This window comes from Xiphophorus hellerii, chromosome 16 (assembly GCF_003331165.1).
Source record: "Xiphophorus hellerii strain 12219 chromosome 16, Xiphophorus_hellerii-4.1, whole genome shotgun sequence".
Lineage (NCBI taxonomy): Eukaryota > Metazoa > Chordata > Actinopteri > Cyprinodontiformes > Poeciliidae > Xiphophorus > Xiphophorus hellerii.
This window is the reverse complement of record NC_045687.1, coordinates 20,426,128-20,439,398: the sequence shown is the minus strand read 5'-3', so window position 1 is coordinate 20,439,398 and position 13,271 is coordinate 20,426,128. Positions and strand designations below refer to the sequence as shown.

The following is a 13,271-nucleotide window of genomic DNA, read 5'->3' as shown; positions in this document are numbered from 1 at the left end:
TTTTACACCACCTGAGATTAACTAAGCAAATGGGTTGAGGTGCCTTTTAGATAATTGCTGTGAGTTATCCATCGCCTTTGAGGAAGATGTGGGGTCAGATCAGTGATCACTAAAATGTTTGGTGAAAGCAAGAGCATTTCCACGTGTACATTGTGAAGGGAAGTCAAAAGACTGGGACTGAAACCACTATAATCAGTGAGGCTAACTGGAGAAAAGGACTACAGTTTGGGCTATAATGTCTGCCAGACCTGAAGGAGTCAATGAAACACAGTCACTGAAACACACCTAAATACATCTGGGGCCCATTATACTGTCCCAATATGTCCTGACTGATGTACTGGACCTCAGTGTGGTATTGTGGATTGCATTTGCATTTGCAGACCTTTTTTCTTCTTCTTTAGTTTTAGTAAAATGGTTTAAAATAAATGTCTAGATTTAAAGAACACACTCAGACTTTTATAGAAAACATTCCTAAAAGGGCTGTCAACTTTAACCCATTAATGCATGCGATTAATTTAAAACCTTTGCATCATCTGCATTAATCTGCACCTAATGCAGACTAATCATGTTACCTATTTGGACCGAAAAGCCTCTCTCCTGCAGAGGCCTACCTGTTTCAGCGCGTTGCACGGTCTTGTACTGTGTTCAACAACTCAGAGTGGCTTTAAAAAGCACCGCGATGGACGCTTGGATGAAATAAAACTAGTACGCAGTCTACTAATTACGACGATGAATTATCCTTCCACTGAAGCACAAGCAGTTTATGGTTTTTAAATTACGTCTGAAACAAAACGACTTCTTTTAAGCCATCTTGAATATGAACCCCTGGAAAACTCAAATGTTTGGTTTGAGACAATAAAACATTTTCTCGAGCATTTTTTTGAGTACGCGCATTTTTACATTTCAATATTACAAAATCACTATGATTGCCTCTATTGTGATTAATCAAAGCTCTAGCGAGTGATTAATATTATTGTGATTAAATGTTCTAATCGATTGTTGGCACTAATCCCCGCCTCTCGGTTGGCGACTGGCATAAGGATGGATGGATAGATCTCTTGAACAATGGGGACACCTAGTGGCCAAAATGTGTAAAATGAGTGTGATGGACTTCCATAAACCAACTCAAACCGGTTCAGTTTAAAGAATCTTTTTTTTATTTTATCACACTAATCTACAGGCAGAAAGCAATTCAATCTTTGCAAGCTTATTCCATTATCACACATTTAGCACCATTGAGTCCAACCACAAAAAAAAAAAAAAGAAAGAAAGAAAACAGCTTAAACATGAGGTGTGGACCGTTTTGCTGAGCAGTCAGATCGTTGCTTCTAATAGGGGATTGGTCCGTAGTAGGCAGTGTAGGCGGCGATGATCCCGTTGGTGTCCATCATGTGTTCACAAGCCATGTTGGCCTCACACACTTCCTTCAGACTGCAGAGAGAAGCCAGAGAGTCAGCCTCTGAAACCAGTCTGACTGAAATCTAATAAAGTTGGATAAACATGAAAAATACAGAGCGGAGATGAGACAGCAGAGCAGAAGTACCTCTCCAGCTGAGCCAGGGACAGCTCTGCAGCAGCTCTCTTCTGCCTCACCACGGCGGAGGCCTCGTCCTTCTCCACAAACAGTCCTGCAGGACACGCGTTTAACGTTTTGCTGCGTTAATGCAGTGTGACGGACTGCGACGTGGGCTCCAAAGAAGTATTCACATCCCTTACAAAGAAATCCCATGAAATTCACATGTGGTTCCCATTTTCCACATGTGATCAAGTATTTTGTTCATGTGATCCATGGTTTATTCAACATGTGATCACGTATTTCTCACATGTGCACCACATATGATCAGATTTTTTTTCCCATGTAAAGATTGGGTGATTATATGTAATGTGTAATAAAAATCTCATTAATTTTACATGTAAAAATCACATCTGAAAATCATGAGCCACATAAAAAATGCACACGTGGTTCACACAAATTTTCACGTTTACGTGTGATTTTGGAATACTTTGTGGAAAAAACCCAAGTGATTCCCATGTGTATCACATGTGATACACATGTGTATCACATATTTCCACATGTGTAAATCACATATGTGAAAGCACATATCACATGTGAAAGTGATATGTGCTTTCACATGTGATTCACATCATTCACATGTGGAAAGTTGTGTGAACCACATGTGTGGTTTTCATGGGATTTTTTTGTAAGGGATTCCTTGAGGTTTTCCAGATTATGTCACATTACAACCACAACCTTCAATGTACTTTACTGGGATTTCACATGAAGGATCAACTCAAAACGGTACAAGATTATGAACAGAAAAGTAAACATGCATTTTTTCCCCCCACAAATTTCCAAATAAAAATATGTAAGTGTGCAAAAGTGAGAAAAGTGTGCAATCTATTGACCCAAACTAATAGTCATGTTTCTGACAAATCCACAAAGCTCTATTAAAGAAGACAGACACTATATATAAAATATATAGAAGACTCAACAAATACAACATATTTTTGGCCTAGTCAAAGTCCAGACATAAATCTAGCTGATAATCTTTGAAGAAAATCTCGAAAACTGACATTTACAGATTTGACTGAGTTTGGGCAACTTTAGAAACAAGAACTCCCATTAAAATAAACAGAAAACAACTAAAACAGGTTGAGGTTGTAGCCTGAATGTAGATGGGAAAAAATCAAGGGGTGTGAATACTTTTGTAAAATGAGAAAAGCCAGTTGATAAAAACAGAAACATGTTTACTAGAATAAAAAGCATCGAGTTTAGATCTGTTGTACCTCTTATGTTCAGGCTGACCAATCAAATCACAACCTGCCCAAACCGACGAGGCACTTCTAATTACTCTCATTTCAGGTTTTTATATTCAAGTAAAATCTGTTTTATCTTAACGAAATAAAATGTCAACATGCAGACAGCGACAGAATAAACACACAATGAATGAAGTCATTGTTTTTGTGTCGATTGAGACGCTGCATGTAAAAAGAAAGAAAAGAAATATTCTAACATGTCTGAATTTGATGTAGTTTCCATGGCAACTATCTCAGTAAACTTGACATAAAACAAAAACTAACTTACAAGAAACTTTTCAGCAAGATATATGCTAGTAGTTTAATATTTAGTTCCTTAATATTGATGAAAAACTACTACTTCCACTGGCAGATTACTTCACTTATAGAAAGACATTTTTTCCATGTAGAAACTAGACAAAACTACTTGGTAAGACTTTTTTGTTTGTTTGTTTGTGTTTTGCAGTGCAGGCTTTTAGGCTCAACTATAAACTTTATACCTTAGATAGCTTGGTTTTACTGCTCTCTAAATATATCCCCCTATTAATAAATCAATCAAATGACAAATAGTGGTACATATTGAATGATATTGAATATCAGATTTCATACCTTCCTCCAGAGCCGGGGCATCTGCAGCAGGCTGGGGGTCAGGGTCAGCAGCTGTAAACAAAAAAAAGAAGAAGAAGAAATAACAATTAGAGATATGCTTTAGTGATGTGTCACGTTTCTTATTATATAAACTTACCTGAAGTCATATAGACTGCCAGGGAGCAGAGAACCAGAACGATGAACGTTTTCATCTTCAGCTTCTTTCCTTCTATCTGCAGTTTCAGGTCTCAGTCAGCTCCCGTTCCCTGTCCGTCCGTCCGTCTGCTCTTTTTCTTCCAAACAATCCTTTTACTTAAAGTCGGTTTATAGATGTGTCCCTCATCGTGATTGGTTGGGGAAACGTGTATCACACGCCCCAGCACCAATGGAAAAGATGTGCAGCTTTTCCAGAAGAAGAGACAAAAAGGACAGATTTTTATGTCGCCATTATGTGGCAAACGGCAAATACCAGTGCAGCACAGGCCAGCAGATAAACGGGGCTCAGGCTGTGCCTTTCAGGCTCACCTCGAATGAAAACACGTTCAAAGGACCCTAAAAAAACAAAGCTGTTGCAAACAATGTACTTCACACCAAGAGCAGGTGAAGGGTTTCCAACAGTCTTTGGGAATCCTGGGGTAAATATGTGAGCGATTTGAAATGTTCCCATTCCAGCAGCATCGCATTTCCTCCACCATAATTTTTTAAAGCTTTTTTTTTTTTTACAGTTAGCTATTAGAGTCTAGATTTTTATTTAAAGTGTCCTGCTATTTCAAATAGTCATAATGGCACTGACTCTCAGGTTTCTTGTGCCTTTGGAAGAGACTAAGACCCACAGCATCACTGCTCCTCCACTGTACGTTACAATAGATGCAACCTGCTTTTTCCACGTTTGCTGTGGTAGAATGGAAAAGAGTGTATGACTTCACATGCCTTTCAAACAACACATTGATTTCTAAGTGGCAAAGGCCTAATTGTAGAGATCTGATTCAATGTCATTTTTTCACATAAGCTCCTATAGAGTAGTATAAGGATTAATGTGCGTGTATTTATTCAAGGGGTTTACATATGTATGTGATTTTTTAAATTATTTTCGTACATTATTTTTTCTTAAAACCATAAGGACTTGCATCATTAAGTGTTATCTGGCGGTCATGAAGATTAGGGCAGGGAATACTGGAGTTGTGGTGGCAGGTGTGATGGTAAAACAAAACATGTTTCACAAGGTAATGTTTCACTTTTGTGCTTAAACAATAAAAACGGTCTTACAGAAAAATTTATTTCACCATGGTACTCTGGAACGCATTGGGCAAGTTGTGTCAAATTAACACACACCTGCCTCAATACAATGGCATGTTTTCTTGTTTTTCCCATTTTGAAGAGTGCGTAAGAAACGTCAGAAAGACTTTATTTGAAGGGGTGACATGACACTGTCATAAACATTAAGGAGTCTTTATCAATGTTTATGACCGTTTAAATGAGGTGTCATTTGGTAAATAATGACACTTTTAATGCAAAGTTGTACTAAAAGTTGCATTAAAAGTCCAATAAAATGGTCAACTTTGCATTATTCTGTAAATAACTTTTTCACTTTTAATAGAGTCTTAATGCCAGTTTCAATGAAACTTTGCATTAAAAGTGTCATTATTTATAGAATGACACTTCATAACAGGTGTTATGTTTATAATAGTGTCATGTCAGTCTTATGTACGAGAAGCCGTTTAGGACCAAAACTATGTTTTCTTAAAATATGGTGTGATATTTTAATAGTTTATATGTGCAATTGTAATATTTTGTGTGTGTGTATGAGTCTTTAGTAGTGTGTGAGAGACAAAACATAGTTTTTGTCCTGGACAGCCTCTCATACTTATGCACACCCTGTCAAATCAAATGTTACCTGTCATGTCACCTGCAGCTGGAGAAATCAGACCAGTTCATATTATTGTTTTTCTCAATTTCAAAGCGACAGCTTTACTGTGTGTGAACGAGACAGAAGTTGAAACCAGACTGCAGACACTTCAGGACTGCAGTTAGGAGTCCGGACTGAGCGACGAGGATTTGTCAGATTTTACTGAACCTTTTTAAAACATGTGTGGCTGCTGGCACCCTGAGCAGGTCGGAGCCTTCCAGCGGCCGCAGGCTTTTTAGGCTCAGGCCACTCAGGCCAGATGGCAGCAAGAACCAGGCATTACAATCTGAAGAAGGCAAACCTGCCGTCTCCACTGATGTGACATGGTTTTAGTCTGAGGGCTCTCGGCTTTATTGCAAACCGCGGAGACTCGCCACAAAGAGAAGACAACCTTTATAAGCCGGAGCCTTTTCGTTTGAGGAGTTATAGGAGGGATAAATTTGGAAAAGATATTTCTACCAAACTGAAACTGGAGCATGTTTTGAAAACTCTAAAACTGGCTGCGTTATGAATGTTATTATTAAAATGGCCCGTTCATACGAGAACAATATTTCTTTGAAAGCTTTAAATATGAAAATGTCTTAGATTAGCCTTCTTAATTTGTTTTCTGTCCTTCATCTTTGTTTAGTAAACTTTTAGGTTATTGAGTCCTGACAGACAGCGAGGGGTGTAATTTCTCTGTCTGTGTTTGCTTTGGGGATCTGACCTCCAAACAACTTCCATTGTGCCTATTTGTGGCCACATGACCACAAAACATCCAGTGAAACTGCCTTTCTGGGTTTGTGGGCGGCACAAACCCAAATGTCTTCCCAGCATGCAGCAGGGAAGACAGACGCACCGATCCGTCCTCAGTTATAGAGATTCCACTAGAAACTACAACAAATGTTAATAATGGAATCAACAATGCTTGGATTGTTTTGTGTTTCTGTTTATTAACCCTGGAACGAGTCTGTAGTTTTCCTAAATGGTGACCTAAAACTTTAATTGTCCTGACTTCTTAAATATATTGAGGTTTTTCAATTTGTTATTCTTGTTTTTGCTTCTCTGCTGGGTGTTTATTCGCAATATTTACTCCTACACACCTCAGTAATTTAAAGCCTAAGATTATAACCAGCTTGGATTACTGTCGTGTAATAAAGGAGGATTAGAGTTTTTTTTTATGTGTACTTTACTTGTTCCACCAGAGCTCTAATTTTTACCTTTAAAATGCCATTTTAAAGGTGAAGCTACTGTGAATAATTGAAGGTTCCCCACATTGTTTTTACTTCTCTGCTCCGTGAAACAATAAGATCCGCAAACATGGGGAGGTGTAGATGTAACAGAACAAGGTAGAATAGAATGAACCCTCATTTATCCGTAGTCTAGATTGTGTGAATTTTTCGGTGACTCCAAATTATTTGTGGAAAATTTACCAATTTGCAGAGTTTTTTTGTAGATCGTAGAACACATTTTCAAGAATACTGTTCTCAGAAACTGGAAATACCTACAGAGGGCTACATGTGGGGTGCCTGAAGGCTCTATTCTCGAGCCACTTTTATTTAATGTCTACTTGCTTCACCCTCTGTTGAAAAAATGTTACAACCTGCGCGTGCCGAGGGCACACAGACATTTCCACGTCCCCAAATGACCACAGACCCTTTCAGTCCCTGAGTCTCTGTTAATAAGTTAATGGACTAGAATTTCCTCCAGCTCAATGCAGAAAAGAGAGAAATCCTGTCTATAGTCCAAAGAATATAATGCAATGATGTTAAAAACTACAGAGCATACCAGATCTGATTATGGACTCAGAACCACAAACAGCCAGGCTGTTATTGTCTTGAAAACGAAGCCAGAATTTAGGATTTCCTGGAAAAACTGGATATAAAAAACTGATTCTTGCTTTAATTTTCAGGAGGTCAGGCTTTACTTTGAAAAAAATGTGCCTGCAATAAATATCAAGTGATGTTTGTTTCACATCAAATATTAATGTTTCAAAACAATCTGTTTAAAATAATAATTGCATGGACTCGTCTCTGACTGAACGCTGCATTAGAAGCTCTTTGGGGCCCCCTGCTGGCCTTAAGCAGTAGCTTACTTTGTTCATTCCATCAGCCCTGCTCTCTTCCTAATAATGGCTTCCAACACAGGGTTCAAGAAATATGTTTTATTTTTATTTCTTTCAACAAAAAAAAAGATAGATGGATAATATAACAGACATTTCCTTCTGGGATGTCCAGCTTAAAAATAAGACACTAAAATAAGATTACATGTGGAATCAGATGTTAATATCTGTAAGCATAAGAATAGGATTCAGGCCACACTGGACTCCTGTATTATCCAGGTTTCTCTCTCTTGGCAAAACTGAGAAAAATATATAAATTATACAAAACTTTAACAGGTGTGGAGTGAAGGAACATGTGGCAACGAGGGTGCCGCCCTAACACTCAAGTTTTAGTACCGACGAGTCCCCGTCGGTCTGTAGCGCTGCTGCTGCTGCTGTGGTGGATTTCGGCCTCCGAAGTATCTCTGGTAGGCGTGTTGGACGCCAAAGCGGTAGGCGTAGAAGCGGCAGGGCGAGTAGTCCTCACAGGTCTCTGCACGGATCTCTGCTGGAGACTTCCTGTTCCGGGAGGATTTGGAAGAGAAGCATAATGTGTTTGCATTTTAACCTATCCAAGATGAAGTTGATGTTACAAGGTGTGTTTGCATGGCTGTGCTTTACCTCGAGAAGTACTGGTTGTAGCGGTTTGCTCTGGGTGTGGTACGTCTGCTCCCCTGGATGAAGGAGTTGGCTCGATTTGGTGGCACAAATAAATCTGGAAAAACAAAACTTTCCTAAACAGCAGTCCTGCTACAAACACACAAGTCCTGGAAGCTGAAAAGATTTTCTATGGGCAGTGGCGGTCTTTGAAATGGGCCATTTGGGTAGCTGCCAAGAAAGGAAAGAGCACAAGCAATTTGGGGTGGACGAAATGAACTTGGTTTCATTGGTATGTGTTTTGGTACTATAATGAAAACAATAAAAGTTACTTTCTTTTAGGGAAGTAACTTTATGCGGTTTATGCTGTAATAACAGCCCCATAAACGATTTTTTTATTTTTTTGTTTTACATGATTTGTGTGGGACTGCACAAGGATGTAGATCCAGTCTTGCATTTTATTTGATTGGGAGCGGCAGAAGGTGGAGCACCATTCATGCAAGAACCACCACTGTGATTAGTGAAAGGAAATAAGCTTTAATATAGTCTGGGTTAGAAACGCATGCATGTTTTTCCAGGCACTGAGATTTTTTTTAACACTTAATCACCTTCATGGGATTCATTGCTTTCATTAGAATCTAAGGGAAAAACATGAAGTTGGTTAATCATGAGTGCTGAACATAAATTGAGGAAGTTTATGCATTGAGTTTATGCACTGTTTGGACGTTGGGGGCATTTTATACCATAGCAGACACAGAGGGAGACCACAGCGCAGAGGGCCAAGAACTGAAGGAGGCTCCTCATCTTGTCCTTACTGCTGACACAGGAGAGAGGTCATGTCAGAAAGCAAGAGAGACCAAGGAAAAAATGGGTTTTGTCTTACTAAGACATGATGAAAGACTTAAGGCACAGAAAGGAAAAAATATGACAGTTTCTATCTAGCCTACTTGTAATAGTAGTAGTGAAATACTTTTAAAAGTAAAATTCATTGTCTTTACTAAATGGTCCTTGTAGGGTCACAAGCGAACAGATGAGAGTTGGGGTACACCATGAACAGGTCGCTGGTCCATCACAGGTTGTGACAGTAATGGGCTCAACACACTGGAAGCAACGAACGACAGTGAAAAGCGATAGTCTTCTGCCATTCGGGGTGAACCCAACACAGAAACAATGGCAACAACACTGTTGTGTCGCGTCGCTGGCCTGCGTGTGCACGTCTCCGAGCTCGAAATGTCACACGCACGAACTTCGCCGGTCGCTCAGCTGGAGGAGGGCAAGCGATTCATAGAAAATTAAAAATTATTTGTCCTTCTCCTCACTAACCTTATTTTGATGCATCTTGTTTTTGACTTAGCTGCCTACCTGCAGGTGAGCTAGTTCCCCGCCCATGTCATCACTGTGAAGTTTCGTCCTTCTTGAGTCTGGTTTAGCTTGGTAGCAAGCAGTGAATGACAAATTTTACTCAGAGGTGTAAAGGGTTGAACTGTTTACAGTATAGCCCCTTGAGGTTTCCGTCCAGCAATGACCTAAAGTTTCAACTTGTACATATAAAATGTAAAAACAGATCATTTACACTCCTGATGACTTATAACAAATTAAATATTTCACAAATAGGTATGTTGTGGACCCCTGTACACGCAGTGGATAGGGACCACAACCACCCACAAATGGCTGAAATTCCCAAATATATTTTAATATTTTAATAGTTAAAACACAAAATTTACCTTAATATGCATTAATACACAGTGGAAACGCTCTTGGCACTGAATCCAATACCTACAGTCTTCCTTATCTCCGCTCCAATCAGTGGCAAAGAAAGTCAGTGCCACTCCTGGATTGGCTGCTTTCCAAGAGTCAGCCAATAATGTGGCAAGTAGCATTTCACTGAAGTATTTTAGCTTTCGAACCTCCATATTTGTTTGAATATCTTTCTACCACAAATGGGTGAATTATTTGGAAATAATTTAGTCACATTCTACAGAAAAATCTCCAAAATGGGTGATACTGTGAATACTGAACCGCCAATAAGCGGCCCCTGCTTATATGGCCTCCTTTAGAACATGTTACAAAGATTCAAAGGACAAAATATGCATGACAATTAGCTTGAATTAGTAACTGCAGTTAGAATGGTCACTGAGGATATCAATGACTAGATCCATCTGCTGCTTGAACTTGATACCGGAACATTGGTAGGTTGGGTCTGATCTCATTCCTAGATCCAAATTCCAACTTTTAAGGTCGACTGACAGCAACATCAGTAGCCAGCAGCACTTCACCTTGGTTCCTCATGGTTCGCATCATCATAGTTAAATTGTTCTACTAGCGTTCTGTCCCAGGTGTACACCACGTCTCACCCAATGACCACTGGAGATAAGCACCAAAACCCCCAGCGACCCCGCAAAGGTAAGCAGGTGTAGACAGTGGATGGATTGATATTCTACCAACAGACAACCCTTATGCCACCAGTTATACTTATTTATTTTTAGGACCACAAGTTTATGGCATAATTTATGAGACATGTTGGTGTGGAATGATTGAATAAAGGCAACAAAAGACTGTGTATATGTATTTGGCCTGAAGAGAAAGTCTGAACTAAACACAAGACCGAGCCCAGAAATGTGTTTTAGCTCCAGTTTGAAGGAAAGAGCCTTCAGAGAATAGTTGTGGCTCAGGAGCGCTGGGCGGCAGCCAGCTCCTTGAGTTCAAACTCATTTTGCTCAGCAGAGTGTAACCATAAACTCTTCTTTATAGCTCACTACACACACGAACACCCACAGAGAAGATTTTTACATGCAAATAGACAGTCCCAGGAATGAGTGATTCAACATAAAACATTTAACACCTGTATAAATACTTACACCAGGTGGGGAATGCATGAATTTGCAGAAAGGCACACAGGAACTGTGTTTGCATGACCAGACTGCTGACAAGGTTCTTCTACTTGTGTGATTTGGAAGGAATTCTGTCTCTGCAGCCAGGTTTCTCTTGCCATCAATAGCTGCTTTCATGATACATAAACTCACACATCAAAGTCATCGGTCTGCACACAGACAAGCAGACCGTACACAACTGTACACACAGCATCCGCGCCCAAGGCATTTTCGGTTCAAAACTCACACGCGGTAGGTACAGAGAGCAGGCCCAGAGCTAAAGAGAAGTCTTCAACAACTGGAGATACAGAGTCATGTCTGTGTGTGGGTGTGTGTTCACAAAGTTTTATGCTGTTCTGATTCTCAGGGAAGGTTTCCAGCGTTCTTGCCTGTTGTCAGAATGTGCTCATCTCAGTGGAAAAAGGCAATGATGTGGTGCTAGTTCATACAAACAGTCAGCGTGAAGCAACTTCTAATGATCCTATTAACATTAACAAGAAGAATAAGCTGCAAAGATTACTTAGCGTTATTTTAAGAAGATTTGAAAAAAATCCTTTACAAAGAGGATATTACATTCCCCTTTGATTGCTTTAAGTCAAGCAAAGGAGAAATAAAGTCTTAGCACTAAACACGATGCAATAAAGTACTTACTGTGTGATCTGGATGAAGGGAGAAGTTTTGGAAATATCGCCCAGTATTTACTCCTGTGAAATATTTCCTAATTCCCTACAGCAAAGCCTTTATACTCATCACATCCCACCCACCCTTTCATTTTCTACCTACGGGCTCCCTCCTCTCTACCGCCTTCTCGCCCTCCTTTCCTCTCATACTATCAGCCCTCTTTTCCAACATTCAATCAGACCGGAGTATTAGCTCACGTCTCTCTAACTCCCACGCCCAGCAACCAGCAGGACAGCACATTGCTTTAGCTGATGGAGCGGCCAGGAGAAATTGAGAAAAGCAAGTTGGGGATAAACAGAGATGAGGGGGAATAAAGGGGACGGTGAGTGAAGGATGGCAGAAGGCCATCTAACCTGCTTCGTAGCAGGCACATGATAATATTCACTCCTGTTTGCCACCATGAAGAAAAAAACATCCACCATGTGGACACAATGTGTGACTGAAATGTGCCTGAGACTACTGCTAGCTAAAAGTCTACTGATGGACATTTAATAATAGTTGATGCTGATATTTATTTAGCCATTATTGAATCCTAATTGTATCACCTTCCCCTCTGAAGAAAGTTCTGTGATCGTAGATGCAATTCAAGAACCTTTCTGCTTTTCCCTTCAGGGGTTGTCTGAATGTAACCCTACGCTTGAATTCTGTAATTCAAGAATCTTGATGAAGGAAAACCATAGAAACAGTCAAAACTCCTCCAAGATTAGGGAGAACTGAAGCACTTTCCTGGAGCAAGGCCTGCAGGGTGAGCTCATGGAGTGAAGTTTTGGCTCTTGAGGCATCACAATGTGCAGCCCCCAAAAAGAATCTTCAAAAGTCCAAGTCAAAGGCGAGCCCGGGCATGCCAATACCTGACTTTAAATGGTCCAGTGACATGGAACAAAATCAAGTTTCAAGAACTGCAGTGTTTTGACATGAATGTCGAAGAATGGAGCCAGAAATAGATTGTTGGATCATGACCCAGAAGTCCTCTGTACCATCATCTGTGCACCTAATGTGTCAATTATATGTGGGCTAAGCTATCAGAGTCATTTATCACTTAGCAAGAATACCACAAGGGCACTTGTGAGTAGACCCAGGGAAATTTCCTACTTCTGCCTTTCTCATACCTCATTCGAAGGATTTATGTAATCTTGAGATATATCTGTAGTTATGCTGGAATAGATCTAGGCTGTTCGAGGACAATCTGACCAATTTCCCTCACTTTATTTTTCTACTACTCTAACTTTTACATTATCTTAACTGTTAATTTTATGCTTTTTGTTTTCTCCATTGAAGCTACCTCTGGTAGCATTCTGTTGACTGGTTGGAGGAGGGAACTGGCTGAGATAATACTGCCAACAATTAAATTTTGTCCCTGTCTTGCTATTAACCTTTTCTTTTAATTAACATAGAAAGACCTCCATCAGTTCTTCGGTTTCTTTTTCGTTTGTCTTCTCAAATCCCCAGTAGGTTGTGGTGGACGGTCGTTCGTACTGAACCAGGTTCTGGTTCTGCTGGAGATTTCTTCCTGTTAAAATGGAGTGTTTCCTCTCAACTGTCGCTACATGCATGCTCGGTTTGAGGGATTGCTGTGAATTCAAAGACACAATGCAAGTGATTGTCCAGTGTTGCTTCATGCTCATCAAGGAGGAGTGAATACTGCAAGTCAATGACCTGTAGCAATCTGAAAAGTTTCTAAGGAAACCCAGCAAACTAATTTGAACAATGAACTGAGCTTAATGTACTGTTTGATAACTAGGATCAATTGTAG

At 39.9% G+C, this 13,271-nt stretch overlaps 2 protein-coding genes across 4 annotated transcripts; both read right to left on the bottom strand.

Annotated features, from left to right (window-relative positions):
- Positions 1-1,134: 1,134 nt before the first annotated feature.
- bglap (bone gamma-carboxyglutamate (gla) protein) lies at positions 1,135-3,690 on the bottom strand. Its single transcript, XM_032588481.1, has 4 exons — positions 3,542-3,690; positions 3,406-3,456; positions 1,544-1,628; positions 1,135-1,431 (listed from the first exon to the last, which is right to left on the bottom strand). The coding sequence occupies exons 1-4, from the start codon at positions 3,594-3,596 to the stop codon at positions 1,329-1,331; spliced, it is 294 nt and encodes a 97-aa protein (XP_032444372.1). The 5' UTR covers positions 3,597-3,690; the 3' UTR covers positions 1,135-1,328.
- A 3,723-nt stretch (positions 3,691-7,413) lies between these two features.
- Positions 7,414-11,616, bottom strand: mgp (matrix Gla protein). 3 transcript variants are annotated; one of them, XM_032588671.1, is made up of 5 exons: positions 11,489-11,616; positions 8,711-8,781; positions 8,576-8,605; positions 7,992-8,085; positions 7,414-7,889 (listed from the first exon to the last, which is right to left on the bottom strand). In XM_032588671.1, the coding sequence occupies exons 2-5, from the start codon at positions 8,769-8,771 to the stop codon at positions 7,721-7,723; spliced, it is 354 nt and encodes a 117-aa protein (XP_032444562.1). In that variant the 5' UTR covers positions 8,772-8,781; positions 11,489-11,616; the 3' UTR covers positions 7,414-7,720. The 3 variants fall into 3 exon arrangements, with proteins under 3 accessions (XP_032444562.1, XP_032444563.1, XP_032444561.1); XM_032588672.1 differs by having other exon boundaries at positions 8,711-8,784; positions 11,489-11,615; XM_032588670.1 differs by lacking the exon at positions 11,489-11,616 and adding an exon at positions 10,826-11,448.
- Positions 11,617-13,271: the final 1,655 nt, after the last annotated feature.